This window comes from Odocoileus virginianus, chromosome 26 (assembly GCF_023699985.2).
Source record: "Odocoileus virginianus isolate 20LAN1187 ecotype Illinois chromosome 26, Ovbor_1.2, whole genome shotgun sequence".
NCBI lineage: Eukaryota > Metazoa > Chordata > Mammalia > Artiodactyla > Cervidae > Odocoileus > Odocoileus virginianus.
The window spans coordinates 4,966,381-4,992,806 of NC_069699.1; the positions used below are offsets into that span (position 1 = coordinate 4,966,381).

Sequence of the window (26,426 nt, forward strand, 5' to 3'; positions counted from 1 at the left end):
CAATCAGGGACCAGCCATGGGGCTAAGGGACAGATCAAACTCATTCTCCCACCATCCTCAGCCTACAGGCAAGGAGGGGTATGAGTGGCAGTTGGACAGGCAACCTCAAACCCACCCTGTCACGCAGGAGATTACCCTTTGACTTCAAGGCCTGGTTCAGGAAAATCTAAGGAACGGCGTCTTGTTTTCACAGTTCCAGACGGCTGCTTCTTGGAGCCAGGTATGGGAAGATGACCTACCTCTCAGATCATTTTGTCTTCCTCTACTGTGTGAGTGTTTCATCATTCACTAAGGCTGCCAAGCTCTTACAGATTTAAGTTCTCTGGTTTTGAGTTTCAACATCTGCTTCAACCCATTTTAGGAAACATGATTCTTTTCCCAAGAAAAGGAAAAGGAAGGAGCTGGTGAAATTGAAAGGTGACACAGAAAAGCCCAGGACTGGGGTGATGGGCATTCAGGGAAGAGGACAGACCCTTTCCTGTGAGGTTAATTTAGAGAATAATAAATCAAAGAAGTCCCCTCCCCCAGGGAAGGTCACCTTGTATAAAAGGACAATTGTTCTGCCATGGTTTTCGATTATTTCCCTCTGATGCTATCTGCCCTGGTTGATGGACTCTGGAGTGCTTTCCAGTTTAACTGCTCAGAGAAGGGGAAAAGCATAAACCGAGCTGCCCAGAAGTCTGAGATTCAAAGCAAAATGGAAAATTTCCCTGAGTTGAGACGTCAAATCAATTTAAAAAACAATATGCAGTCCTGTGCTGTGGACACAGAGGTGAGTGTCTGGAAGCCTAATATTTATTCTCCCTTCCCAGGTGGCTCAGTGGTAAAGAATCTGCCTGCCAAGCAGGAGGTGCAAGTTCAATCACAGAAGATGCCCTGGAGGAGGAAATGACAACCTACTCCAGGATTCTTGCCTGGGAAATCCCATGGACAGAGGAGCCTTGGAGGGCTACAGTCCATGGGGTCACAGAGTCAGACATTCAGTTCAGTTCAGTTGCTCAGCTGTGTCCGACTTTTTGCGACCCCATGAACCGCAGCACGCCAGGCTTCCCTGTCCATCACCAACTCATGAAGTTTACCCAGACTCATGTCCATTGAGTCGGTGATGCCATCTAACCATCTCATCCTCTGTCATCCCCATCTCCTCCCGCCTTCAATCTTTCCCAACATCAGGGTCTTTTCAAATGAGTCAGCGCTTTGCATTAGGTGGCCAAAGTATTGGAGTTTCAGCTTCAACATCAGTCCTTCCAATGAACATCCAGGACTGATTTCCTTTAGGATGGATGGGTTGGATCTCATTGCAGTCCAAGGGACTCTCAAGAGTCTTCTCCAACACCACAGTTCAAAAGCATCAATTCTTCGGTGCTCAGCTTTCTTTATAGTCCAACTCTCACATCCAAACATGACCACTGGAAAAACCATAGCCTTGACTAGATGGACCTTTGTTGACAAAGTAATGTCTCTGTTTTTTAATATGCTGTCCAGATTGATCATAACTTTCCTTCCAAGGAGTAAGTTTCTTTTAATTTCATGGCCACAATCACCATCTTCAGTGATTTTGGAGCCCCCCAAAATAAAGTCAGCCACTGTTTCCACTCTTTCCCCATCTATTTACCATGAAATAATGGGACAGGATGCCATGATCTTAGTTTTCTGAATGTTGAGCTTTAAGCCAACTTTTTCACTCTCCTCTTTCACTTTTATCAAGAGGCTCTTTAGTTCTTCCGTTGAGTCAGACATTACTTAGCAACTAAACAGCAGCAGCCGCCCCTGTCCTCAGGCAGTGGCTTGGCAAGAATTCCAGGTGGACACCTAGGGGTGCAGCTCTGGAGAGGGAAGGGGTAGAGAATTAGATAGGCCAAATCAATTCTTGTAAAAGCTCAAGTCCAATCTTTAGGACTGCGTTTTTTCCTGGAACTGTTTACCATCCTTAAGCCTAAAGCAAACAGTACAAATAAGATAACTGTTTTCTTGGAGTTCACCATCCTAATAGATGTGGGATCTTTGGGACTACTCCCCTAGTTTTTTTTTGTGGGGAGTGGGGAGGGTACATGGAGAAAAGTGGGATAGGGTGTGTGGGAAGGGAAGACTCTTAAGACCATAGTTCAGAAACTTTGCTGTCTATTATGATCACCTGGGGAAGTCTATGGTCAGTTTAGTTGCTAAGTCATGTCCGACTCTTTGCAACCCCATGCACTGTAGCCCACCAGGCTCCTCTGTCCATGGGATTCTCCAGGCAAGAATACTGGTGGGTTGCCATTTCCTCCTCCACCCAGGCTGTACTTCAGGCCAATTAAATCAGAATCCTTGGGGGCGGAGCCTGGCCTCAGTAGTTTTTAATACTCCCCAAGTGACTCTGGGCTTCCCTTGTGTCTTAGCTGGTAAAGAATCTGCCTGCAATGTCGGAGACTTGGGTTCGATCCCTGGGTTGGGAAGATCCCCTGGAGAAGGGAAAGGCTACCCACCCCATGTCCATGTCCACGGGGTCGCAAAGAGTTGGACATGACTTTCATTTTTAGGTGACTCCCATGTACTACCAGGTTTGAGAACCAGGGCTTAAAGCAGTGCTTCTAGTATGCACGGAAGCACCAAGGATTTTGTTAAAATGCAGAGTCTAGCCCAACTGGTCTGGGGTGGGGCCCAAGGTTCTGTGGTACCAATGCTGCTGTGGCTGCTCTAGGGACCACAGGTAGCAAGATCTTCAGATGTTTCTGTAACGTAAGAGAGGAATGGAGCCAGTGACAAATCACAGCAAAACAAACAACTTTTCAGAACACACTGCTTAAAATCTTTCTGAAAATGTTCCTCTCTGCTGTAGAGATACATTGCAAACACCCTTCTAGGCTACAAGGAATCCCCTGGGAAATTTTCCCCAAAACACTGATGCCAGGGTTCCATTTACCACCTCATCCAGAGAAATGAAACCAAAGTTTCTGGGGGTGGGGATTGGACTTTGGTTTCTTTGTTAAGTTTGTTAAGTTCCCCAGATGACCAACATGCAGCTAGGCTTCAGGACTCCTGCACTAAGTTATCTGGTGGCTGTTATTTCTGTGGGAATGCCCCCAATTCCCACGGATCCACAGGGTTGCGATGTACCAGCCATTGGATGTTGATGGGATGAGGGGGCAGGCAGTGGGCATAAGTTACTCTCTTGGGCTCCTCCTTGGGAATTTGGGTGGGAGATGTAACGTCCAGCATGGTCTGGCTGCCCTTGTTAACCCAAGAGAAATGGAATAGAGAACTTTTGGTCACCATTTCTTACAGATAAACCAGGAACAGAGAACGCTGGTTTTCTACTGGAAGCACAAGATAAGGCAAAACATTTCTAAGGACTTGGGGGTCTTCAGGTCTGCCATCTTGAGGTTGTCTGTGGCCAGAGTGGCTGAGAACCTCAGTGACCACCACCTCTGTCTCTATAAGAGGGCCAGCTTCCAGGTTGGGGATCTTTATGTAACTGTCCCCTGTGACTCAGAAGGTCTGGTATGACCAACAAATCTTGAATAGTCAAATAGGAAAAATCTCTAAAACTTAAATTAAACACAACACTTCCATCGCATTCCTCCGCTTCTATCCCCCACCATTAAAATTCTTGAAAAATGAGAAGACACGTCTTAAGTTTCAACAATAACGATGTCTTGGTTCTCAAATTGGTTCTCTTTATAGAGCAATCATCAGCCTTGAATTTCTGCAGCTGCGACTTCTAAATCCAGACCCTCTGTGGATGTTGGGGGTATAATTGCTTGTCTTGTCTGTTTTCTCATCTACAACATGGAATTAAGAGTACCAATCTGATCAGATGGCTTTTTGGAGCAGCTCATAATAGGGTTATGGATCACGATACAGATGGTGTAGAAATGCTTCTCATAAATGAGTCACCTTTCCCCAGAGCATCCCTGGGAGTAGTGGAAAAGAGGCCTTTGAAAAGGGCTGTTGAAATCTCAGCCCATCCACCTACAAGTTGTGTGATCTTAGGCAAATTACTTAACTCCCTTGAGCCTCAGACTCCTCATTCCAGATACAGGCTAACCATGCCTATTTGCAGAGCTTCTGTGAGGAGTGAATGAGATGACCTGTGAAGACACTGGGTGTGCAGTAGATGCTCAAAGACATAACCTTCCTTTCACAGCCTCACTCTTGACCTAAGGTGGGTTCATTAGGTTATGTTCTTACAGTTTTACTGTAAGGAAGACTGCTCTTCTCTCCCCAAACAGCAATGGTTAAAACTGGAGGAAGATTTCCCTCTCTCTCCTGTCACAAGCTGATCACAAAGGCATCTAGGCAGATAGGTTATGTGGTGTCAGGTACCCAGCCTTTCGTCTTATCCTACCATCTTCAATGAGCAGCTTCCTTCTTTTTTTTTTTTTTTTAACTTTAAGATTGATTGATTTTTGGCGGCACTGGGTTCTTCCTTGCTGCGCAGGCTGTCTCCAGCTGCTGAGAGTAGGAGCTACTTTCTGTTTGCGGTGGGCAGGCTTCTCACTGCGGTGGTTTCTCTTGCTGCGGAGCACTGACTCCAGGGCGTGCAGGCGTCGGCAGTCGCTCCCAGGTTCCAGCGCTCTGGCTCAGTAGTTACGGCGCACGGGCTTTGGTTGCTCGGCGGCATGTGGATTCTTCCCGGACCGGGGATTGAACCTTTGTCTCCTCCACTGGCAGGTGGATTCTTTACCACTGAGCCACCAGGGAAGCCCAGGCGGCTTCCAGCTTGTAGTTTAGGATGGTGAGTTCCCGCTGGCAGGAAGGAAAGTCGGGGAGATGGGGAGCGAATCTCCCCTTTGAGGGTATGACCTAGAAAGTTTACTCACATTCCACTGGGCTGAATGTGAGCTAGAAGGCAATCTCACTTTTTGGGTTAAAACAATCCCCAGTTCTCCCACTTACCATCTGTAGTCATGGCCAAGTCAATGTCTTTGTACCTCTGTTTCCTAATCCTTATGGGGTTATTGTGAAATTTAAATGGGTTAGTACATGTAAAGCACTTAGAATAGTTACCTAACACATATTAGACTGTAAGATATACTATTATTGTTGTTATTTGTTTAGCAACATGCCCACACCTCACTTTGAAGGAGGTTGGGAAATGTCCTTAATTAGATGACTGTGTGTCCAGCTAAAACTCTAGGGTTCTATTATTAAAGGAAGGAGGGGACAGAGGACATCTGAAGACAATTAGGGTCTCTCATGTAAGAGTTGCTAAAATAACTTTTATGAAAGTACTGTTGGTGATGAGTGATTGCAATCTCTGATTTGGGCCTAAAATACCTATGTCAACTGCTCTTTGTGTGATGGGGGTTGATGTGATCCATTCCTAGACATGGAGCAATAATCAAAATAAGAATAACACGTGAGCCTCTGTGTTGAGCACTGTCTCAATTGTCTGTGACGACCTGTTTAGAAATCCCACAATTCTCTGGTTTTGTGAAAAGTATTCTTTTTACCCGGTTCCCTCCCCAGATCCTGTGTGCTTATCACCTTGCAGGCACCAGGGTGGGAGTCCGTGATGAATTTCATTCTCAAGTTCACAATACATTTTGAAGCTCTCGGGTGATGGTGGGGAGGGGCCTTCCCTGCTGAGTCAGATGGTAAAGAATCTGCTGCAGTGCTAGAGACCCGGGTTCAATCCCTGGGTCAGGAAGATCCCCTGGAGAAGAGAATGGCTACCCACTCCAGTATTCTTACCTGGGGAAATCTGTGGACAGAGGAGCCTGGCGGGCTACAGTCCATGGAGGGTCACCAAGAGTCTGACACAACTGAGCGACTAACACCTGAAGCTCTCAGAGGATCCCCCACTTTGAAAAGCACCCCACAAGGCCAGTCCACCTGCTTCTTCTCCATCAGCCCCCACCCCTGACTGTGCAGGACACCTAACTGGCTTTTCTGGTTGCAGATTCACCAGGCCAAGGGAGGGGAGAAACCCAAGTGCAGTTTGTCATCCATCCATTAATGAACCTTATGCAGATGAGGCCCAGGCCATGTGACCCAGGCTCAGAGCCTCTCTCCCACTGTCCAAGGCAAGCAAGTGTTGTGCCGAAAGGAACAGTACCTTAGCTGTGAACCCAGGGGATCTGAACGTGGGAATTCCAAGACAAATAAACGGGGTGATTCTTGGCATTATTAATGTGCTGCCTGCTAAGTTGCTTCAGTCGCGTCTGACTCTCTGTGACCCCATGAACTCTAGCCTGCCAGGCTCCTCTATCCATGGGATTCTCCAGGCAAGAATACTGGAGTGGGTTGCCAGTTCCTTCTCCAGGGGATCTTCCTGACTCAGGGGTCAAACCCAGGTCTCCCACATTGCAGGTAGATTCTTTACCATCTGAGCCACCAGGGAAACCCTATTATTAACAGGCAATAGAATTTCTAGAGCCACCTCATAATGCCTTCTACCTTTTATTTGCCAGCAACTCTTCAAGAATGCATTTCAGTGTATCTTTTTGTACAAATGCATGCTTTTCATTTTGCATGCCTGCCTGCCTGCTAAGTCGCTGCACTCGTGTCCAACTCTTTGCGACCCTAGGGACTGTAGCCCAGCAGGCTCCTCTATCCGTGGGGTTCTCTAGGCAAGAGTACTCCAAAGGGAGATTTTATTAGTGCTTCTCGGACTCTTCGGCTGAAGATCCTAGCCACCTTTAAATTTCTCAGCTCCATCCTCTCTCTTTAGTCAAATAGTTAACCATCTAGAAACAAACCCTCCAATTAATTCTTTCTAAAGCAAATGTACTTGGTAAGCAAACACCCACTCCCTAAATCGCTTGCTTAATATGCTCCTCTCAGAGAGTCTTCTGGAGAGAATCATGATGGATATAATTATCCTGCGTTTTCATCTCTGCTGTCCAGTTTTGGGGCGTGCTTCTGATCTCATTTGGGAAGATTCCTGGCGCTTCTTAGCGTGTAGTCAGCTATGTGGGGACAGGTTGTTGCTCATCTAGTAACTGGGGCAGAGGAATTCGCACGTGGGCGCCTAATTAGCACTATTCATTAACATTAATTACCTTTTATTCATTAAAAGGTGCTGGCAACAGGAACCTCAAATGCACCTCTGTTTCAAATTGTTATAAGAGCCTAGAACTTTTTTTTCAGTCCTACAAAAGCCTGTAGATTTAGCCCACAGAGCCTCCATGAGGCACTATTCACAAGCCCAGGGTATTGCTAATTGCCACTTTTTCTGATTTTCCATCAGTTTTGGAACTTTCTAGGGTGGCTTTTCCAAACTCAGCGGGTCTCCTCTCTAAATCCAGCACCCAGCCACATGGGCCTCATTCTCAGACACATTCAAGGGTTTCCATTCATTTGTGAGCAATGTTGTCTGTTTTGTTGTTTGAATGTGATAAATGGGTCCCTGCAAGATATTGCAGGAAAATTTGCCCTTCCTCCTAGAAACCTCAGTTATTTTCCATTCTCAGACCTGGTGTGTGTGTGTGGGGCGGGGGGAGAGGTGGAGGTGGTCAACTAACCTGCCCTTCTGGGGGGAGTGACCTGGTACACCCCCCCCCCACCTCCTAGTCCTCTTCTTGATCTTTGGTTTGGTAGGAATGGTACATGTATCGCCCATTTAATTTTCTAGCGGCTTGTAAAGTAATTGCAGAGAAAGTAAAAAACCTACAGACCAAGAAAGTCTCAAGTACCTGACCTTGACTTTTTTCACTTCTCTAAGAAGATGATATATACATACACACACAGGCACACCCCTGTACCTCTCAGGGCCCGGCACGATCATGAGCTTTATCAGTGTTGCTGATGGAATTTCTCCCTATCTCCCCCTTTGCCAAGCACAGTGCAATTACTGTTTATGGACCAGATGGAGAGGGGGCAGGGAGGGCCCGTTGTTTTTCACCCTGGACAGTCAGGAGGGCTGAAACCCCCGGTCGGCACATCTCTCAACAAACAAACAGATCCAGTGCTTCCTGAAGGGGAATTGTGTCCTTCATCTGGAATTTCCTCCTCTGGTCCCTGATTCTTTGCTTAGCTAACTTTGAATGGCCCTTGAAAACACTTCAATGTGTGCTAATGGAAGAACGGAACCCTGGTCCCCAGGCTGACCATGCCACCTTTGCAGTGCACGCTGACCTCCCCTGGCCTGGCAGAGATCCCCCCATCACTCACTCACTGCTCTCTCCCCGCTCCTGATATCATACTCAGTAAAGGAAGGGACAGTCGTACTGAGCTGTGTAACCCAATCATGCATGGACCTTGTGGATATTAGATCAGTGTTTCTTGAACCAGTGGCTGCAGCCAAGAACTCTGGGAGATCCATCTTTTTCACTGAGATCAAGACCCCTAAGAAGATTTCTAATTTTTATTTTTACTTTTTAATTTTATTTTAGTTTCATTTTAGTACGGCACAGTTTGTGGAATCTTAGTTCCACTAACCAAGGATCTAACCCAGGCCCTCTACAATGAAAGCGCTGAGTCTTAACCATTGGACAACCAGGGAATTCCCAAGAAGGTTTTTAAAAAATCAAATAAAATTCAAGTTAAGGCAGTGCTTGACCCAAAACAGACCAATAATAAATTAGTTATTACTTGTTATTATTTTTACACCTTCCAAATATTAATACCTACTTCTAAATCAGCTGATTTTTTTTTTTTTTTAACCACACCACATGTGGGATCTTAGTTCCCCTGGCCAGGAATAAAACTGATGCCCCCTGGGTGGAAGCTCAGAGTCCAAACCACTAGACTGCCAGGGAATTCCCTGAATCAGCTGATTCTTTTTTAAAAAATTTTATTTATTTATTTTAATTGGAGGCTAATTACTTTACAATATTGTGGTGATTTTTGCCATACATTGACATGACTCAGCCATGGGTGTACATGTGTCCCCATCCCAAACCCCCCTCCCACCTCCCTTCCCATCCCATCCCTCTGGGTGGTCCCAGGGCACTGGCTTTGAATGCCCTGTTTTCTGCATCAAACTTGGACTGGTCATCTCTTTCACAGATGGTAATATACATGTTTCAATGCTATCCTCTCAAATCATCCTACCCAATCAGCTGATTCTTAACCCCCCTATATTTCCCCACTCTTAACCTTCCTTGGCCCCACAAAACCCTAGCAGGCACTCATCTCTCTCCTCAGTAGGTCCTGCATGCCCCCTCCCAGCTCGGAGTCAACACCCCCACCCCAGGTTTCTAGAGAGCATCCCGGAGGGAGGGGAAGGGGCGAAGAGGGCTGCTCCCTTTGTCTCATTTGTCTCAATCAGACGCAGCCAACAAATGGATACACTGTTCAGCCTGCAAACATGACACATACAGTCTTTTTAAAATGATGAATGTTAGTTACCAGTATTTAAAAATTGGCGTGCTTTTTAAATCGGGAGCTCCCTGGTGTCCCAGGATTACAGGCTTTCACTGCCATGACCCAGGGTTCAATCCCTGGTCAGGGAACTGAGTTCCCACAAGCCAAGAGATGCAGCCAAACAGTAAATGTAAATACATAAAAACTGGGATTTTTAGCAATACTAGGCCCCAAGTTTTGGAACTGAGCTCCTGAAAGCTGCATGGTGTGAATAAAGTAAAATAAAATAGAATACTGGGATTTCTAGCAATACTAGGCCCAGTTTTACAAGGTAGCAGTCAGGCAGAGCAGAAACCCAGCTGGCTCTCCTAAAGCATTCCTGCTCCTGTTCACCACAGACCCTACCACTCTGTGTTACATCCCCCACAGCTGATTTCATTCCATTCTCAGATTCCCAAATGTGGCTTTATGGTAAGAACAAAATGAAACATTTCTGGTCCCTGTGCTTAAAACTAAAGCACCAAAATACAGTGTGACCCAGGAGAGCATGTACTTCAAGAAAAAAGGGAGTGAACTGACTCCTTTGTGTGAGGGAAGAGGTGTCTACAAAGTTAATATTTAAGCCCCAGTGTATCTGGTTAGAAGACCATAATTCAAGAAGCCATTCTGAAACAAAAGGGACTGATGCATCTACTTGTTTGAACTTATCTGCCTAAACTCCAGAGGATTTAAAGCCTCTGGTCAAATCGATAGAGTATCTTGGAACTCAAACAGACCCTCTCTACACCCAGACCCAGGTGAATGGATCTGGGCCCAATGTCTGCCTGTTCTCAAATTGAGGAATAGACCAGACTGACTGATAGCTTTCAGGGCTGAGTGGAAAGAACATTCTCACTTCTCAGCCAAGCTCCTGGATTCCCTACAAGACCTTAATAATAAGTGGATGGGAAACAGGAAGTTCTGGGGTGGATAAATCACCCAGTCAATTGTGCTTGGAGGATCTGAACTACAGCTGGAATTGGAGAACTCTATTTGTGATCAACCATAAATCACTATTTTGATTTTCTTAACTTTGGGAAATAATTTCAAGCTAACCAAAAAGTTGCAAGAAAAAAAAAAAAAAAGACTTCCTGTAAAGTATCATCCAGACCCCACAAATGTTAACATTTTACATAAGATGTGAATTGTGGAATTAACATGGATACAATGCAGTTATCTAATGCACAGAATTTTATTCAGATTTCCCCTGCTATCATACTGAGGTTTTTTTTTTAGAGTCCTCTAGCAATTTCACTTTGCACTTGGCTCTCAAGTGCGGAACAGTTCCTCAGTGTTTGTCTTTCCTGATCTTGATACTAAGTAAAATGCCTCTTGATTTGGGCCTGTCAGTTTCTTCCTCGTGACTGAAGTTGGGTTATTCATCCTGATAAGAAGCCCATGGAAGTGACCTTACCTCCTTCTCGATGCCTCACGTGGGAGTTACAACACTATCTGGTGACTGTGACTTTGACATCTGGTGGTATCTCACAGGTCTCCTCCCCTGTAAAGTTACTTATAAATTCATAAGTATTCAAAGGGAAAACTGCATCTTCGGGGGAGATACTCTGAGATGATGCAAATATTCTTTTCATTCTCATCATACTTTCATCCACTAATTCTAATATCCTTTGATGATGATTGCCTGAAACAACCATAATTAGTTTTAAACTAGAATAATAATGAAGAGAAACATGTGTTAGGCATATCTCTAAAAAATTCTTTATAAATGAAAATGTCCCTTGATCCTCTTTTAGATAGCAGGTGGAAATCACAAGGTGCCCCCCTTTTCACTGGATTATTGATGAGCCTTGCATCTCTATGGAGTGGCCTGGGCTCCACAGACTCTTGGCAGTACTATGTCTCATAGCTTGCTTGTTGGGTATTATGACCTAGTAGAAACCATAATTTGACTCTGTATAAACCCTCAACATACCCCACACAAGTCCGTCCTTCCATGCAAACAGATCTCCTTAGATTCTCTGTTATCTGTACCTGGCCTACTCATGGGGGACTTTGGTGTCACCTGGCCTGGTCCTATAGGCTGGGGTGATGTCTTTCTTACCTGTCCACCTTCTCCAGTTTAACAAATTATATGCCTCCCACAAGTCTCAGCTCAAAGCTCTGTTCTGCATGAAGTCTTTCACAGGAAGGCAGGGCCTACCTTTTCTTCCTCTGATACTTTTCTGCGCCTAAGGATACAGTTTGGGGGGGTGCCTTGGTGGTCCAGTGGTTATGAACCCACCTTGCAATTCAGGGGAACACGGGTTTGATCCCTGGTCAGAAATCTAAGATCCCACGTGACTCAGAGCAAGTAAACCTGGGCGCCACAGCTGTTGAGTCTGTACTGCCCAACTAGAGAGTCCGTGTGCCGCAACGAAAGATCCAAGATCCTACCTGCTGCAGGTAAGACCCGTGAAGACAAAGAAAGAAAGAATGAAGTTTGCATTTCTGCATTCACTCAACACCTCCTCTGGCAGGGAGGGAGACAAGAAAGGGTAACTCAAGTCCCTGAAGAAGAGGTAAGGAGAGGTGCATAATGAATTGTAAATGAAAGAAAACAAGAGCAAGCTTTATGAAAACCTAGAGGAAATCACAGAAAGGTGACTTTTGAAATGGACCTGAAGGATGCAGGCTGGAGCTGTGGATGAAGTAGGAGGCTTTCTAGGCCGAGAAAAGCTGGTGATGGGTATAAAGCGGTCATACCTACAGAGACATGTGCAGATGTATTTGGGGTTGGGATGGGAAGCATCACAGAGCAGTTGGGAAAGGGGTAGAAGTGTGGGGTGCACTTCTTCCTCGTGGCTTTTATACTGCACAGTGAGACGTCAGCCCAGATCTGAGCCTGGCATTTCGGGACAATAATTCTTGCAGCAAAATGAAGGGTGGATTGAAAAAATACGTCATTGGAGGAACAGGCATCCCACTGGGAGGCTTGCAGGCAGAAGAGAACACGTGGATTTAGGCAGCAGCTGGGAAGAAGAGGACAGTTGTCAACAACCAGTGTAGAATTGCTTTTTTTGTAATTCTGAAATCTAAGATGCTGAAACCCAAAAGCTTCCTCTCAAGCTGTATCTGGAGAAACAGCCAACTTAACCTGGTAGGAAGTTAGTTGTTGTCTTTATTTGCTCCACTTTATGGATGAAAACATGGCCACAATCGTTTTCTGCTCCTCTCATCTCATCTGTTTCCCCCCTGTCTGAATCAGGCTGCCCTGGTTACTGGCTTTGACCAATAGAATGGGGCAGAAGTGATGCTCTGTGGTTTTCAAGGCTGGACCTTAAGAGATCTGAAACTTCTGCTCTTTTTTCCCCTCCGGGATGCCAAGTTCTGTGTAGAAGTCCATCTACTCTGAACCCACCATACTGTGAGGAAGCCCAAGCTTCATGGAGAGAGAGAGAGAGAGAGAGAGAGAGAGAGAGAGAGAGAGAGAGAGAGAGAGAGACACCAGGTATGAATGAAGGCTTTTCAGACTTTCCAGGCCTGCCCTGCCCCCCTTGAAATCAGCTGAGTGAATGACTCTAATAGGCTTGAGGAGCCGAATCTGCTGCCAAGTCCCACCCAAATTCCTGACCCACAGATTCATGAGTAAGATGGTTGTTATTTTAAACCACTAATGTTTGGAAGCATTTATCACATGGCAGTAGAAAAGCCAAACACACACTTATTTCGTTCATGTATTTTCGTTGCCCCCAAGGAGTGTATTTGATTCAAGCGCCATTCCACCACACTGAAGGTGTTATAGAGTGTATGGCGTATGTACATTTTTACCTTCCTAAATTAAAGATCTGAGTTTTGAAGTCCATTTGGTCTCAGGGGTTTTCTGAGATGGGCTTGTCCTTTGTGATACAGAAATAGAGCTGTCTTAACTTCCTTCCTCCCTTCCTGCCTTTGATAATGTCCTTCGTGATGCCACAAACTACTTCTCAAGCCATTCCATGTGTATCTTTTATTTCTGCAGCTGCGAGATTGGTTTCTCTAATCCACTAGCTCTCAAACTTCAGTGCATATCAGAGTCTGCTGGAAGGCTAGTTCAAACACAGCCTCCGGGTCCTCACCCTCAGAGTTTCTGATGAGTGAATCCAGGGTGGGGCTTGAGAACTTCCCTTTCTGAGAGCTCCTGGGTGATGCTGATGCTGGTGGTCCAGGCACCACACTTTGAGAACCACTGCTCAAGGGGAAAGGACTGTATTTTTTTGTCATGTTTACCTACCAGCCAGAGATGCTCAGCACATGTTCACAGATGGAATTGCTCTAAATATCATCATCTTTGCAATGCTTTTTTTTTTTTTTTAAACAAACAAAAATGCACACACACCCTTGTCACCACCACGACCACAGGCAAGCTACGGAGCCGCTTATTTGCCATCCATGTATCTCCCTAGAAGTGAAATGTCTATTAGCAGCTTTTGCCTATATTTTTAAAAAACGATTATTTAATTTTTTGACTGTGGTCGGTCTTGGTTGCTGCACTCAGGCTTTTTCTAGTTGCAGAAAGCAGGGGATGCTCTCCATGTGGTGTGTGGGCCCCTCACTGCCCAGGCTTCTCATTGTATTGGCTTCTCTTGTTGCAGTGTGTGGGCTCAGCAGTTGTGGAGCACAGACTCAGCTACTCCATGCCACGTGGGCTCTTCGCCCACCTAGGATCGAACTGGTGTCCTTTGCAGTGGCAGGAGGATTCTTAAACACTGGACCACCAGGGAAGTCCAGTAATGCTTTTTAAGTCTTTTACTTCCTGAGGTCCTCCTGCGTAGGCCCTAGACCTAAAAGAGACGAATTCCTTGTTTTACTAGATTGTATTGATCGTTTTTGCTTTCTTCTCGGCTCACTCAGCTGACAGGACATTGTGGGGAAAAAAATGTCTCTTCTGACCTTTTCCCAAAGGTGTCTTGGAACAGATAAAGAGGGAATGGAATGCCTTCGCTGTGACCTGAGAGCAACCCTCTATTTGTGAACAAGGATTATTTCCTTTCCTTTAGGGCGTTCCTGAATAAAATAGAATATTTCTTGCCACTCTTTCACCAGATAGGAGAGTGTACCAGGAAGATGTTCTTGTTGGCAAGGTGCCCACCTAGGCATTTTACAGATGGTTCAACTGAGGTCCAGAGACGTAGGGCCCCTTGCTCCTGGTCACACGGCTGAGAAATGCAAGTGTTGAAATTCGGGTCAGCCTGACATGCCTCCATGCGTGGGGCTCCCTCATCCCCTCCCGCACCCCCAGAAAGTACAGCGAAAGTCAGAAACTTCACTTTGCACAACGCACAGTTTTCAAGCTCTCCCCCAACATTTCCTCCCGAGGGTGATGGGACACTGATTCATCGTGACCAGGGCCCCCCAAAGATCTCCCTGTTCCCATCTCCGGGCCAGGCGCGGCCCCGAGGCTCCCCGCATCCGCGCGATTGAGCCTCTGAGAGCGCCTGGAAGCGTCTCGCCTTCCAAGCCCGGCGATGAAGCCGGTTCCTCAAATTGTTCCCGGCAGGAGGGGCAGGAAATCCCGCCCGGCTGCGGCGGCCGCCGCGGCGGGAGGGGGAGACGCTCCGGCCGGGCTGTCCCGGCGGCCACGCATCGATCTCGTCCGGGTCTAAGGTCCGGCCAGGTCGTAACTCCAGCCGCTCTTTCGCCACCTGGAGTCGTCGCCCCGCCCACCCCTCCATTCCCGGAGCCACGCGGCCCGGAGGCCTGGCTCTTCCCGGGGGCCCCCGAGCGGCTGGCCGGCCGCCGCCAGGTGCAAAGAGACAGGTCAGCGGTGACCCACCCCCGGGAGGCGGCGCCTGGCTGAGCTGAGCAGCCGGCGGCCGCGACCCCGGGCCTCCCTCTGCAGCCCCCGCGCCCCCGCGCCCTCCCGGCCGAGCAACAGGTGAAGCGCCCGCCGGCCGGCGGCGCCTCCGCGGGGCGGTCCCTCCCCGCCCACCGCGCGCCCGCCCCTCTCCACGCCCCCTCCCCTCGGCCGGGCCTCCGCCGCCTCCCTCGGCCGCCGGCGGCTTCCCCCTCGCCGGGTCTCCCGCAGCGGCGCCCCCGCGCAGCCCAAGAGCCCGCGCTCGCCGAGAAGGGGGCGCCGCGCGCTCGCCAGACTCGCACCGCGGCCAGACGGGCCCGGCGGGCGCCCCCCGCGCGCCCCCGTCCCGCCGCCGCGCTCCCCTCCCCCCGCCCCCGGCCGGTGTCCCCGGGCTCGGAGCCGCGCGGCCCGCCTGGACGCGCCGGGGGTCCCCGAGGCGGGGCCGGCGCTGCCCGGCCCCGGCACGACGATGGAGGAGACGCAGCGCTCCCGCTCGCACACGGTCACCACCACCGCCAGCTCCTTCGCTGAGAACTTCTCCACCACCAGCAGCAGCTTCTCCTATGACCGCGACTTCCTCCGCACCCTGCCCGGGCTCCTCATCGTGGCGGAGATCGTGAGTGCCTCGGGGCGGGCGGGCGGGCGGCGCCGGGGCGCAGGTGGACCCCGCGCCGTGCTCCTCGCCTGGGAGCTTGTTCACATCCTTCCGACGGCTTCGGAGGAACGCTTTAGGCTCAGCCTCGCCGTCATCCCAAGGTGCCGGACTCCGAGACCCCCTCTCAGGAGAGAGTCCCGTCTCCCCCTGGGCTCTTCTAGGGGAGAGGGTCATGAGCTTTGGGAGGACTGTTGGGGAGAAACCCGACCTGCTGGGCCCTCTGTGCGGCCGTGGCGTGTCCCCGGAGCGGGATGCTCGGTGAACACTGAGTTTGTGTTCATGAGTGTCAGGGACATCTGGTGCCTCCCTCACCCGATGTCCACGCGGGTGGCCTTTTCCCCAGAAGCAAAGCTTCTCGAAGATCAGGGGAGAAGACTTCTTCTTTTTCCTGATTATCTCCTTGGTAGTAAACTGAGGTGAATCGGGAAGCGTTTACGGAATTAATTCCGAGGGTCTCTTGTCTGGTGCTTTTTGAGGATCAGAGAGTTTCTTGTCTGGTGCTTTGCACATCCTGGTTGAAGACTCAGACCGTTCCTGGGAGGGGGCACAGAACCAGCCTTCTCCTCTCTGGAGGAGAACGTGGACGCTGAGACATCCAGTTATTGCCCTTCAGGTTTCCTCCTGGCGGAGAAAGGTCCCGGGCTTGTTAACAGCTGACGGAGGTTACTGTTGTGCCAGGAGCTCATCAAGCTCTTCAGATACCCTCCTGCCCCCATTTCCCACACAACAGCCCTATCCTGTGAAAAGTGAAACAAAGTGAAGTCGCTCAGTCGTCTCCGACTCTTTGCGACCCCGTGGACTGCAGCCTCTTTACCCTCTGAGCCACGTGGGAAGCCCATCCTGTGAAGGGCGCTTTGATTATGACCCCATTTTACATGTGAGGAAACTGAGGTTTAGAGAGGAAGTAGGTCACACCTGGGGGTGGAGGTGGGATTCAAACCCAGGCCTGCCTGTCTCCAGGGCCCTGCTCTTAACTGTTAGGGGGCATCCCTTCCTTCTGCCATAGCTCACAGCTTATTTGGGCCCTGTTCAGTTGTATCTGACTCTTTGCGGCCCCATGAACTGCAGCCCACTAGGCTTCTCTGTCCGTGGGATTTCCCAGGCAGGAATACTGGAGTGGGTTGCCATTTCTTACTCCAGGGGATCTTCCCAACCCAGGGATTGAACCCACATCTCTTGGATTCCCAGGCAAATTCTTTTTTGTTTGTTTTTGATTTCCAGGCTGGTGTATTTCAAAAAGGGTGTCATACAAACGGGCAGGGGACCATGGCTTTTTCCAATGGCAGGCGGAATTCTTTACCACTATGCCACCTAGGGGAAGCCCCATATCCCTGATACTTTCACTTGAACCTTTGTGGGATTGAAATCTAGCTTATATGAGCTTGGGGCCGTGATGGTACCAAAGTGCCTGAGGACCCCAGTTCCCCTGAGAAAGTTCAACAAAGCGTGTAACATAGCTCATCCACTTTTCCAGAGACTCAGAGCACACCCCAGACCGACTGAATACATCCTGGTTGGTTCCAGTGTATAGAGAGTTTGAAGTGTTGGCTCAGCCCATCCCCCATTTTGTTCCCCCAGCTGGGACTGAGGCTTTTGGGAGATCCAATAGAAAGCTCGGGTATTGGAATCACCTTGCAGGGCCTGGCTTAGGAATTCAACAAATATTTGCTGTGTGGATGAAGGAGTTGGCAGGCTCCTCAGCTCTAGAGAGCTAGTGGCAGCTACAGTGACAGAGGTGGGGCTTCTCCCCTGGTGTGGATGCGGACCAGGTGTAAAGTGAAACACCTCTTGTTTTCTGATTTATGATCAACAGACTCCATGTTCCATGCTTTCTCTGGAAATAGGAAAGTGAGAGAAAAAATGTAAATGGCCCACAGTTCTGTTACTAGAAATAACCACTGTTAATGTGTTGGCATGTAGACTTCTTGATTTCAATATGTTTTTGGAAACTGATGGAAAAACATGTGAGAAAAATTATCCTGAATTACTACGAGAGTTTTTATTTTTGGCAATCTCTATATGCACAGGTTTTAGAGTCCTTGGCCTACAGGTAGACATGTAACTTTCCCCCACCATTGCTGGACCAGAAGTACCCACATTCGCGTCTCTTAGACCTAAATAATGTGTTTATAATGTTCCTGATCCCTCCCCCACCAATGCTGTTATCCTTGGCTTTGCACTCTGACAAATGGGGCTTTAGCCCTCTTGGGCCACCCCTTCCCCACGCCCATTACACAGACACCTTTGTGTCTTTGGGTTAGATCAATAACCAGTGCTGACCTTAGGATATCATAAACACTTTCAGGAGGAGCCGCTGAGTGGTCTATGAGTGCTTTTCCTTTGCTGTCCAATTTCTGATTTTTCCTGGAGACTGTAATTTTCCATTTCTGAGATCTCTCGATACTTAGTCACTAACTTTACTAATTGAGTCTTCGCTCAGGAAACTGAGAGACAGCAGGTATTCTATCAGGGTTGTCCTCTTGACCAGCCCTCTCTGGGAGCGTCTGACCTCCTCTCACCTGGACACAGCTGGTGGCCTGGGGTCTCCTGCATGTGCCTTTTGAAAGCCCTTCCCCTTTCTCCTGGGTTGGATCCTCTGCCTCCCAGGACCAGTGTCCTCCTCCGTCTGGACTCACTCTGACTCGGGAAACACACACCCTCCGGTAGTCTCCTAAAAAAGGATGCATGTGTAAATCAAGAGGCGCATCTTTCACAGTGTCTCCATTCCACTGTAACACATAGTTAATAGTTTGACTAGGTGAAGAAGGGTAGATTGGAAATTTTTTCCTTCAGAATTATGAAAGTATTCCTCTGTTATCTTCTAGCTCTTCTAATTCTTTTTAAAAGATTCCAATTCTTGATCCCCCACCCCCTTTCTGGAAACTTATAGAATCTATTTTCTTCTCAGAGAGCTGTGACATCACAGTGGTGTGCCTTCATATGAGTGTTTGCTTCCGTAATACCAAGAACTTGTTCTCTCAATCAGGAAAACTCATGGACATTTAAGGAGATTTAAAACATTTTTTTTTTTTAATTTATTTGGCTGCACTGGGTTTTAGGTGCAGCACATGGAATCTTACATTGTGGTGCACAAACTCTCTAGTTGTGGCCCCTGGGCTTAATTACCCCACAGCATATGGGATCTTAGTTCCCTGGCCAGGGATCGAACACACACCCCCTGCTCTGCAAGGCAGATTCTTAACCCCTGGACCACCAGGAAGTTCCCTAAAGAGATATTTTTTTTCTGTTTATGTTATATTCATTTATTCAACAAATATATATTGATTACCAATTTTGAGCCAAGCTAATTATTCTTTTTCTAGGCATACTCCAGTTTGCCTATGTCAAATGTTTAGAATGGCCTGAGAAAATAAGAAACATTCTCTAAGCCTGCTTTATCCATTGTATTGGAAATTGTTGTAGAAAGTTAAGAAACCTTCACTGAAATGCTGTTTTAGCTAAAATTTCTTTACACCATCTTAGCCTCTAGCACAGTGACTTTAAAGATTTAATGAGCATAAAAATCACAGTGAGCACTGTACTAAAATGCACATTCTAGAGTGCTGACTACAGAAATTCTATTTCAGCAAGTTTGCTGCAGTGAGACAGAAATCAGCATTTTTAAGAAGCTCACTAGATACTATTGCAAAGTGTTCTTCGATGATCCTTTGAGAAAACAGCTAGAGAATGCTTACTTTCTTTTATCATAATATACTATTATCTATAAAACAAATGTCAATAGCTAGCTATTTTAAAAATTCCAATTACTTAGGATATTTCAAGTGAGTCAATTGATGATTGCAGAGTTTTTTCCAGTTGTGCTGTTTTATAGATCACTTTTATCTACACAGAGGTTGGGCATGTGGAATGGGAGAGGGTGTCTTCATTCATCGGAGGAACACCCTGAACTCACTGTCCATACGCGTGTGCTCGTTAGTTCCGTTGTGTCCGACTCTTTGCAGCCCCATGGACTGTAGCCAGCCAGGCTCTTCTGTCCATGGGATTCTCCAGACAGCAATACGGGAGTGAGTTGCCATTTCCTATTCCAAAGAGATTTTTAAAAATTTCTTTTTCTTTTTTTTGGCCATGCCACAGGGCTTGTGGGATCTTAGTTCCCCGACCAGGGATTGAACCCAGGGCCCCGGGAGTGAGAACACCAGGTCCTAACGACTGGATCACCAGAGGATTCCGTAGAACTCTTGAAAATGTTAAGAATCACCCTAAATAGTATATACTATGTTTTATTGATCCAATGTACTGTTCATATTTTATAAATATGTTTATATTTTAACGTCTGTTTATATTTTAACATCTGAGTCAGGATGTAGCTTACAGTGGATGGGTTTTTGAACGGTAAGGAAAATGGAACCATGGATTCTTTATTTGGGGGTGGAGGCAGGGCAAGTTTCAAACTTCTGCCGTTCCAGCTCTCAGATTAAGTTAGACTTGCCCCCCGAAGAATGTTACTTTCTGCCTTGGAAAAACAAAATACAGAGACAAAGAATTAGGAAGAACCTGGCTTCTTGCTTGAGCCTGGGGGAAATAATAGACAGAAAAACACAGTGTTTCCCCAAATCTGTTGTCAGGATCCCTTGGCCTGGCTTTCTCACAGAGGTGACCTGCTAAAACACCCTAGACGGTGCCGGTGTAAGATAGCATGGGAACCAAACTGTAGTGGTTTCCTTCCTCTTAAAGTTTTATAACAAGCTAGAAGCAATCCAGGACTTGACCTGTGACTTGTAGGATGTTGTGATCTCAACAGTTATGAGGATTGGAAGAATAAAAGTGATTTGTCAGAAGCTGAGTTAAATTGCAGCCTTCCTGTTAATTGGCGACTTCAAAATGAGTTAGGTCATGCAGGTAATAATGTCAGATCGCCTCTCATTTACTTACTGTCATGAGCAAACTCAGTTGGGGGAGGACAGATAGGGTTCCCTGAGAACTGGCATCTAAAAATTTATCCTGGGACTTCCCTGGCAATCCAGTGGTTAAGGCTTCAAGTTCCCAATGCAGGGGACAAGGGTTCGATCCCTGGTGGGGGGAACTAGATCCCACATGTGGTGTGGTGAGGCCAGGAGGAGTTAAATTAGTCTATCCTGTTGATTTCTTTTTAAAGAAGGATGAACACAGTTTCCTAGTCTTGGTAGAAAAATGAGAAAAATGAAAGTAAGAAAAAAAAAAAAAACCCTTGAACTGTGTTCCCCACAGTGGTTCCTGTCGGGCGTGTCAATATTGACCCATGTTTGGGCGTGGGGACGCTTTGGGTTATTGTCATGCCTGGGGTCTCTCCTGGTGTTTGGCGCCCGGGGGACCAGGGAGTCTCATGTCCTAAAGCGCTTGGGATGGTCCCCAGCCATGAAGAGTTGCTTCGCCATCTGCCTCCAGCCCCACTGTTGAGAAACTCTGGGCGAACCACTGTTTACCCCTTGGAGTACACCATTCCAGGGTTTCTTCAGTGGTTGTGTTTTACTTATGTGCAGTTTTTAAAAGCGCAGTCCCTTGTGAACTGCTCCTCGTTTCCTGCTATGACCATCTGTGCTGGACGTTTTCCATTTGTCACTCAGAGGCACCCTCCACCCGGCTCTTCACCCCGTAGGGCGACTTGCACGGACCTGGCCGTCTCTAGGGTCCCCTCGGATGTCACACGGGATTCCAGGGTCCTCCTGGCACCTAGAGGATGCGGTAGGTGGGAGGGGAGCAGGTTCAGGGCGCTCGTTCTTGGGCCTCCTCCCTGCCGGGGCTCAGCAGCCCAGCTGTGTCCCTCTGTACAAGGCGGGTTCTGGCAGCCCTCGGCCCTGGGCTGTTTTCCCTGGCTCTGTTATCCGGTCACTCCCAGCCACTTCCTATTGCCAGGGCCTGCGCAACGGCTTGTGGTTTTCCTGCACCCTACCTTCTAAATAAGACCTTTATAAAGCTCTGCTCAGATTACCCAATCTGAATGTGCCAGTTTCCTGGGAAGACCTGATGAATTACCTTTCCGCATCAGCGGTTCATTTCTTTAGGCATTGTGTTTTGTTTTGTTTTCCAATTTTTAAAAACATTTTTTCTTCTGCTCCTGGCTTTAAAAAAATTATTGAAGCTCTTCAGTCATTCTTAATGGCTGCCTGCATGCGTGCATGCTAAGTTGCTTCAGTTATATCTGACTCTTTGCAACTCTATGAGCTGTGGCCTACCAGGCTCCTCTGTCTATGGGATTCTGCAGGCAAGGATACTGGAGGGGTTGCCATTTCTTTCTCCAGGGGATCTTCCCGACCCAGGGATTGAACCTGAATCTCCTGTGGCTCCTGCATTGCAGGTGGATTTTTTACCTCTGAGCCACCGGGGAATCCCAATGACCACCTAGTATTCCATAAATATCAAGGCTCCTACTGTTCAATTTAGGTTTCTTTCTTTCCTGTAACAAGGTTATAACAGACGTTCCTTAGGCTCCGTCTTTCTGGATATTCTTTTCAGATTTTCTATGGATGTGTCCTTAGAATTTAGTAACAGGGTATATGAATCTTCCTTAAAGTCAAATTTTATTGATGTATACAGTAAAATTTACCCTTTTTAGTGTATCGTTCTATGAGTTTGGGCATATCCAGGTTTGAGATTCAGCTTTATTGAGATATTAGCCATAACAGATTGATGATTTTTCTTTAAAAAACTAAAAATAGAGCTATCATCTGATCCAGCCATCCCACTCCTGCGTATATATTGGGAGAAAAGACACGTGCCCTCCTGCATTCACTGCAGCATTCTTTACAACAGTCGAGAAATGGAAGCCACCAGTGTCCATTGACAGACTCACGGGTAAAGAAGTGGTACATACGTACAATGGAATATTACTCAGTCATAAAAAGTAATGAAATAATGCCTTTAGCAGCAACGTGGATAGATGTAGAGATGAAGTAAGTCAAAGACCATTATCATGTGGTATTGCTTACATGTAGGATATGTATGTCCTTTGCTATACACCTGAAACATTTAAAATCAACTATACTTCAAGAAAAAATCAAATAAAAAAAATAAGAAAAGTAAAAAATATATCCGAAAAGTTGACCTTTCAAAGGTGTACAATTCAGAAATTTTTTAGGACATTCACAGAGTTGTACAACTTTGATCATTATCTGATTTTAGGACATTTTTGTCACCGCAGAAAGAAACCTTCTATCTGTTAGCGGTCACTCCCTGGTCTCACCTTGCCTCAGCCCTTGGTAGCAACTAATGTGTTTTCTGCCCCTGTGGATTTGTCTTTCCTGGTTATTTCTTCTGGATGGAATCCTATAGTATGTGGCCCTTGCTGTCTGGCTTCTTTGACTTAACATAATGTTTCCAAGAGTTATCCATGCTCCAGGATGTCTCAATACTTCATTCCTTTTATTGCCAAAGAATATTTCATTGTAGTATGCATATGTATATGTATAGTTTATCCATTCATCAGTTGATGAACATTTGGGCTGTCTCCACGTTTTGACTGTTATGAACACACTGCTGTGAACCTCCATGCACAGGTTTTGTGTGGACTTAGTTTTCAGTTCTCTTGGGCATTTACCTAGGAAAGGAGGGTTCAATGATACGGTAGGTTTTTGTCTACTATTTGTCAGGGTACTGCTAGACTCTTTCCAAAATGGTGACCCTAACTTATAATTCCAGCACCAATACGAGTGTTCTGATTTCTCCACATCCTCACCAAGGTTTATTTTCTGCCTTTTTGGTTCTAATCATCCTACAAGGTATGAAGTGATATCTCATTGTGGTTTTAGTTTGTATTTCCTTGATGACTAATGATGTTGAGCATCTCTTTATGTCATTTGTCTAGCTTCTTTGGAAAAGTGTCAGTTCAAATCCTTGGCCATTTAAAAGGAACAACCAGGCCCTGAAAAGTTGAAAAATAATGTCAACAGCAACCTAATAAAGATAATGTTAACAACCAAAAACTCCTTTGCCATTTAAAAAGCCAATTTCTCTTATTGTGGACTTGTAAGCATGCTTTTCATATTCTGGATACAAGTTCCTTATCATATGTCAGATACATGATTTGCAAATATTTTTCTTCCATTCTGTGTGTTGTCTTTTCACTTTATGTGATGGTGTCCTTTAAAGAACAAGGGTTTCTTAATTTGATAAAGTGAAATTTGTGTATTTTTTTCCCTTGTTGTTTGTGTTTTTAATGTCATATCTAAGAAGACTTTGCCTAATGCAGGGTCACAAAGATTTGCTCCTCTGTTTTCTATTGAAAGTTTTATAGGTTTTTTTTTTTTTTTTGAGGGGGGAGGGGTTGGCACTACACTGCATGGCAGGCACAACTTCCCTGACCAGGGTTGGAACCCGTGCCCCCTGCAGTGGAAGCACAGAGTCTTAACCTCTGGACTGCTGGTAAAGTCAAAAGTTGTATAGTTTTATGTCTTACATTTAGGTCTGTGGCTAATTTTGAGTTCATTTTTACATTGAATGTGAGGAAGGAGGGTTATTTCATTCATTTCGTGTGGGCATCTAATTGTCCCAGCACTATATGTTGAAAAGACAATTTTTCCCCCCACTGAATTGTGTTGGCACCTATTGTTGAAAATCATATGGCCATAAATGTAAGGGTTTATTTCTGCTTTCTCAGTTCTGTTTCATTTATCTAAATATCTGTCCTTATGCCAATACCACACTAACTGGAGCTTTGTAGAAAGTTTTGAAATCAGACTGTGAGTTTGCAAGTTTCTTCTTTTTTCCAAATTGTTTTGGCTATTCTGGGTCCCTTGGATTTCCTTGAATTTTAGTATCATCTTGCCAATTTCTGCAAAAAGAGCTGCTGGGGTTTCAATATGGGTTGTGCTGAATCTGTAGATCAATTTGGGGAGTATTGCTATTTGAAAACTGTTTTCTAATTCATGGACATGGGGTACCTTTCTGTTTATTTACATCTCCTCTAATTTCTTTAACAATGTTTTGTAGTCTTCAGTGTACATATCATATATCTTTTGTTAAATTTATTCCTACGTATTTTATTCTTTTTGATGCTATTGAACATGGAATTATTTTCGTAATTTCATTTTCAGATTGTTTATTGCTACATCATCGAAATCCAGTTGAGCTCTGTATCCTTAACCTTATATTCTACAATTTTGCTGATTTCATTTATTAGTTCTAATAGTTTTGTGTTGGAGTGGGGTTGCTTTATGTATTTTTAAGGCTTTTGGTATTACTGCCAAGTTGAACAGAAAGGTTTATACCAATTGGCATTCCCTCTAGTAGTGTTTCAGTGGGTTTGTTTCGTCTAATACTCAAACTTTTAACATTTTCTAATTTTCTTGGGGTGGGAGATACTCTAATAAAACCTGATTTGGCATAGACACCCACCAGTCAGAGCATCAGCTAATATTCAGGGGGGCCTTGGACATGTGAAAAAAGAAAATTTTTTTAATTTGTATTTCTGTGATGATTAAAATTTAACATTTAAAATATGCTTATTAGCCATTTATTTCTTCTTTCAGTAAATGCCTGTTTTTCCCCTTCTACTCACTTAAAAAAATGGGCTCTTTCTCTAAAAATGTTTTAAAGATATAAAGGGGAGTGAAAAAGTGAAAGCGTTAGTTGCTTGGTCGTGTCCAACTCTTTGTGACCCCATGGACTGTAGCCTGCCAGGCTCCTCTGTCCATGGAATTCTCCAGGCAGGAATACTGGAGTCGGTTGCCATTCCCTCCTCCAGGGGGTCTCCCAGCTCAGGGATCGAACCCCTGTCTCCTGCATTGCAGGGAGATTCTTTATTGCCTGAGCTACCAGGGCGTGAAGACATTTATGAAAATTCACCTCCAAGGAGGGAAATAAGATTGGTTTGAGGGATGTATTTGAGTAGGGAGGTTTGCTTTTTAACTCCTTATTTTTTATATGGTTTTAGTTTTTTTTGTAATGAGAATGTACTTATGCATTAATGTAATTAAAGAAATGTAGCAATGTGTTCATTGTAAAAAACTTCACATCATTTATATATAGAGTGAAAACTGAGCATCTCTGCTTACTTACCTCCTTCACTCTACCCAGCATCTACCCCCATCTACATAGTGTTCACAGACCTTTTCTGTACGTGTGCATGTATATACACATAGTATATGACGTGCACACATGCATGAATGAGTGTAGTATACATATTCTGCAGGTTCTTATTCACTTAGTGATATCCTGATATTTTTCCATATTGCTTTTTTGTTGATTTGTGAGTTTCCTGTATAAGTATTAACTTTCTCATGTCACTTGTTAGTATCATTCATGCCATTTTCATCAAAATAAGTTTCTAATTTGCATGAAATCTAGAGTCTTACCTTTATTCAGCCTTCTTGGGTTTACTTTGCCTAAACATGGCTTCCTTATACCCAGGATTATACAAATATTTGAAGAAAATACCATGCTTTTAAATGTTAAAAATATTTACCAGCGGGAGTTCCCTGGTTGTCCAGTGGTTAGGACTCGGTGCGTTCACTGCCAGGGCCTGAGCTCCATCCCTGGTCACGGAACAGACCCTGCCAGCCATGCGGGACAACCAAAAATAGATAAACAATTTAAAAAATTGTCATCTGAAGGCATAAATTCTTTCTGCGTGGATAAGAATGTAATTTCGTGATCATGGTATCTCCCCTGCCAGAGTGAAGTAAGTCAGAAAGGGGAAAACAGATATCATATATTCTATGGAATGTATGGAATCTAGAAATATGGTCCTGATGAGCCTATTTACAGGGCAGGGGGCCCAGCAGGGGAAGTAGA

The 26,426-nt window shown here is 45.9% G+C and overlaps 1 protein-coding gene across 1 annotated transcript in view; it reads left to right on the forward strand.

Annotated features, from left to right (window-relative positions):
- Window positions 1–14,840: 14,840 nt before the first annotated feature.
- Window positions 14,841–26,426, forward strand: part of CMTM8 (CKLF like MARVEL transmembrane domain containing 8) — a 93,562-nt gene continuing 81,976 nt past the window's right edge. The window contains exon 1 of the mRNA XM_070455306.1: window positions 14,841–15,659. Coding sequence (XP_070311407.1) covers window positions 15,513–15,659 — 147 coding nt within the window. The 5' untranslated portion in view covers window positions 14,841–15,512. The remainder of the gene's footprint in view (window positions 15,660–26,426) is intronic.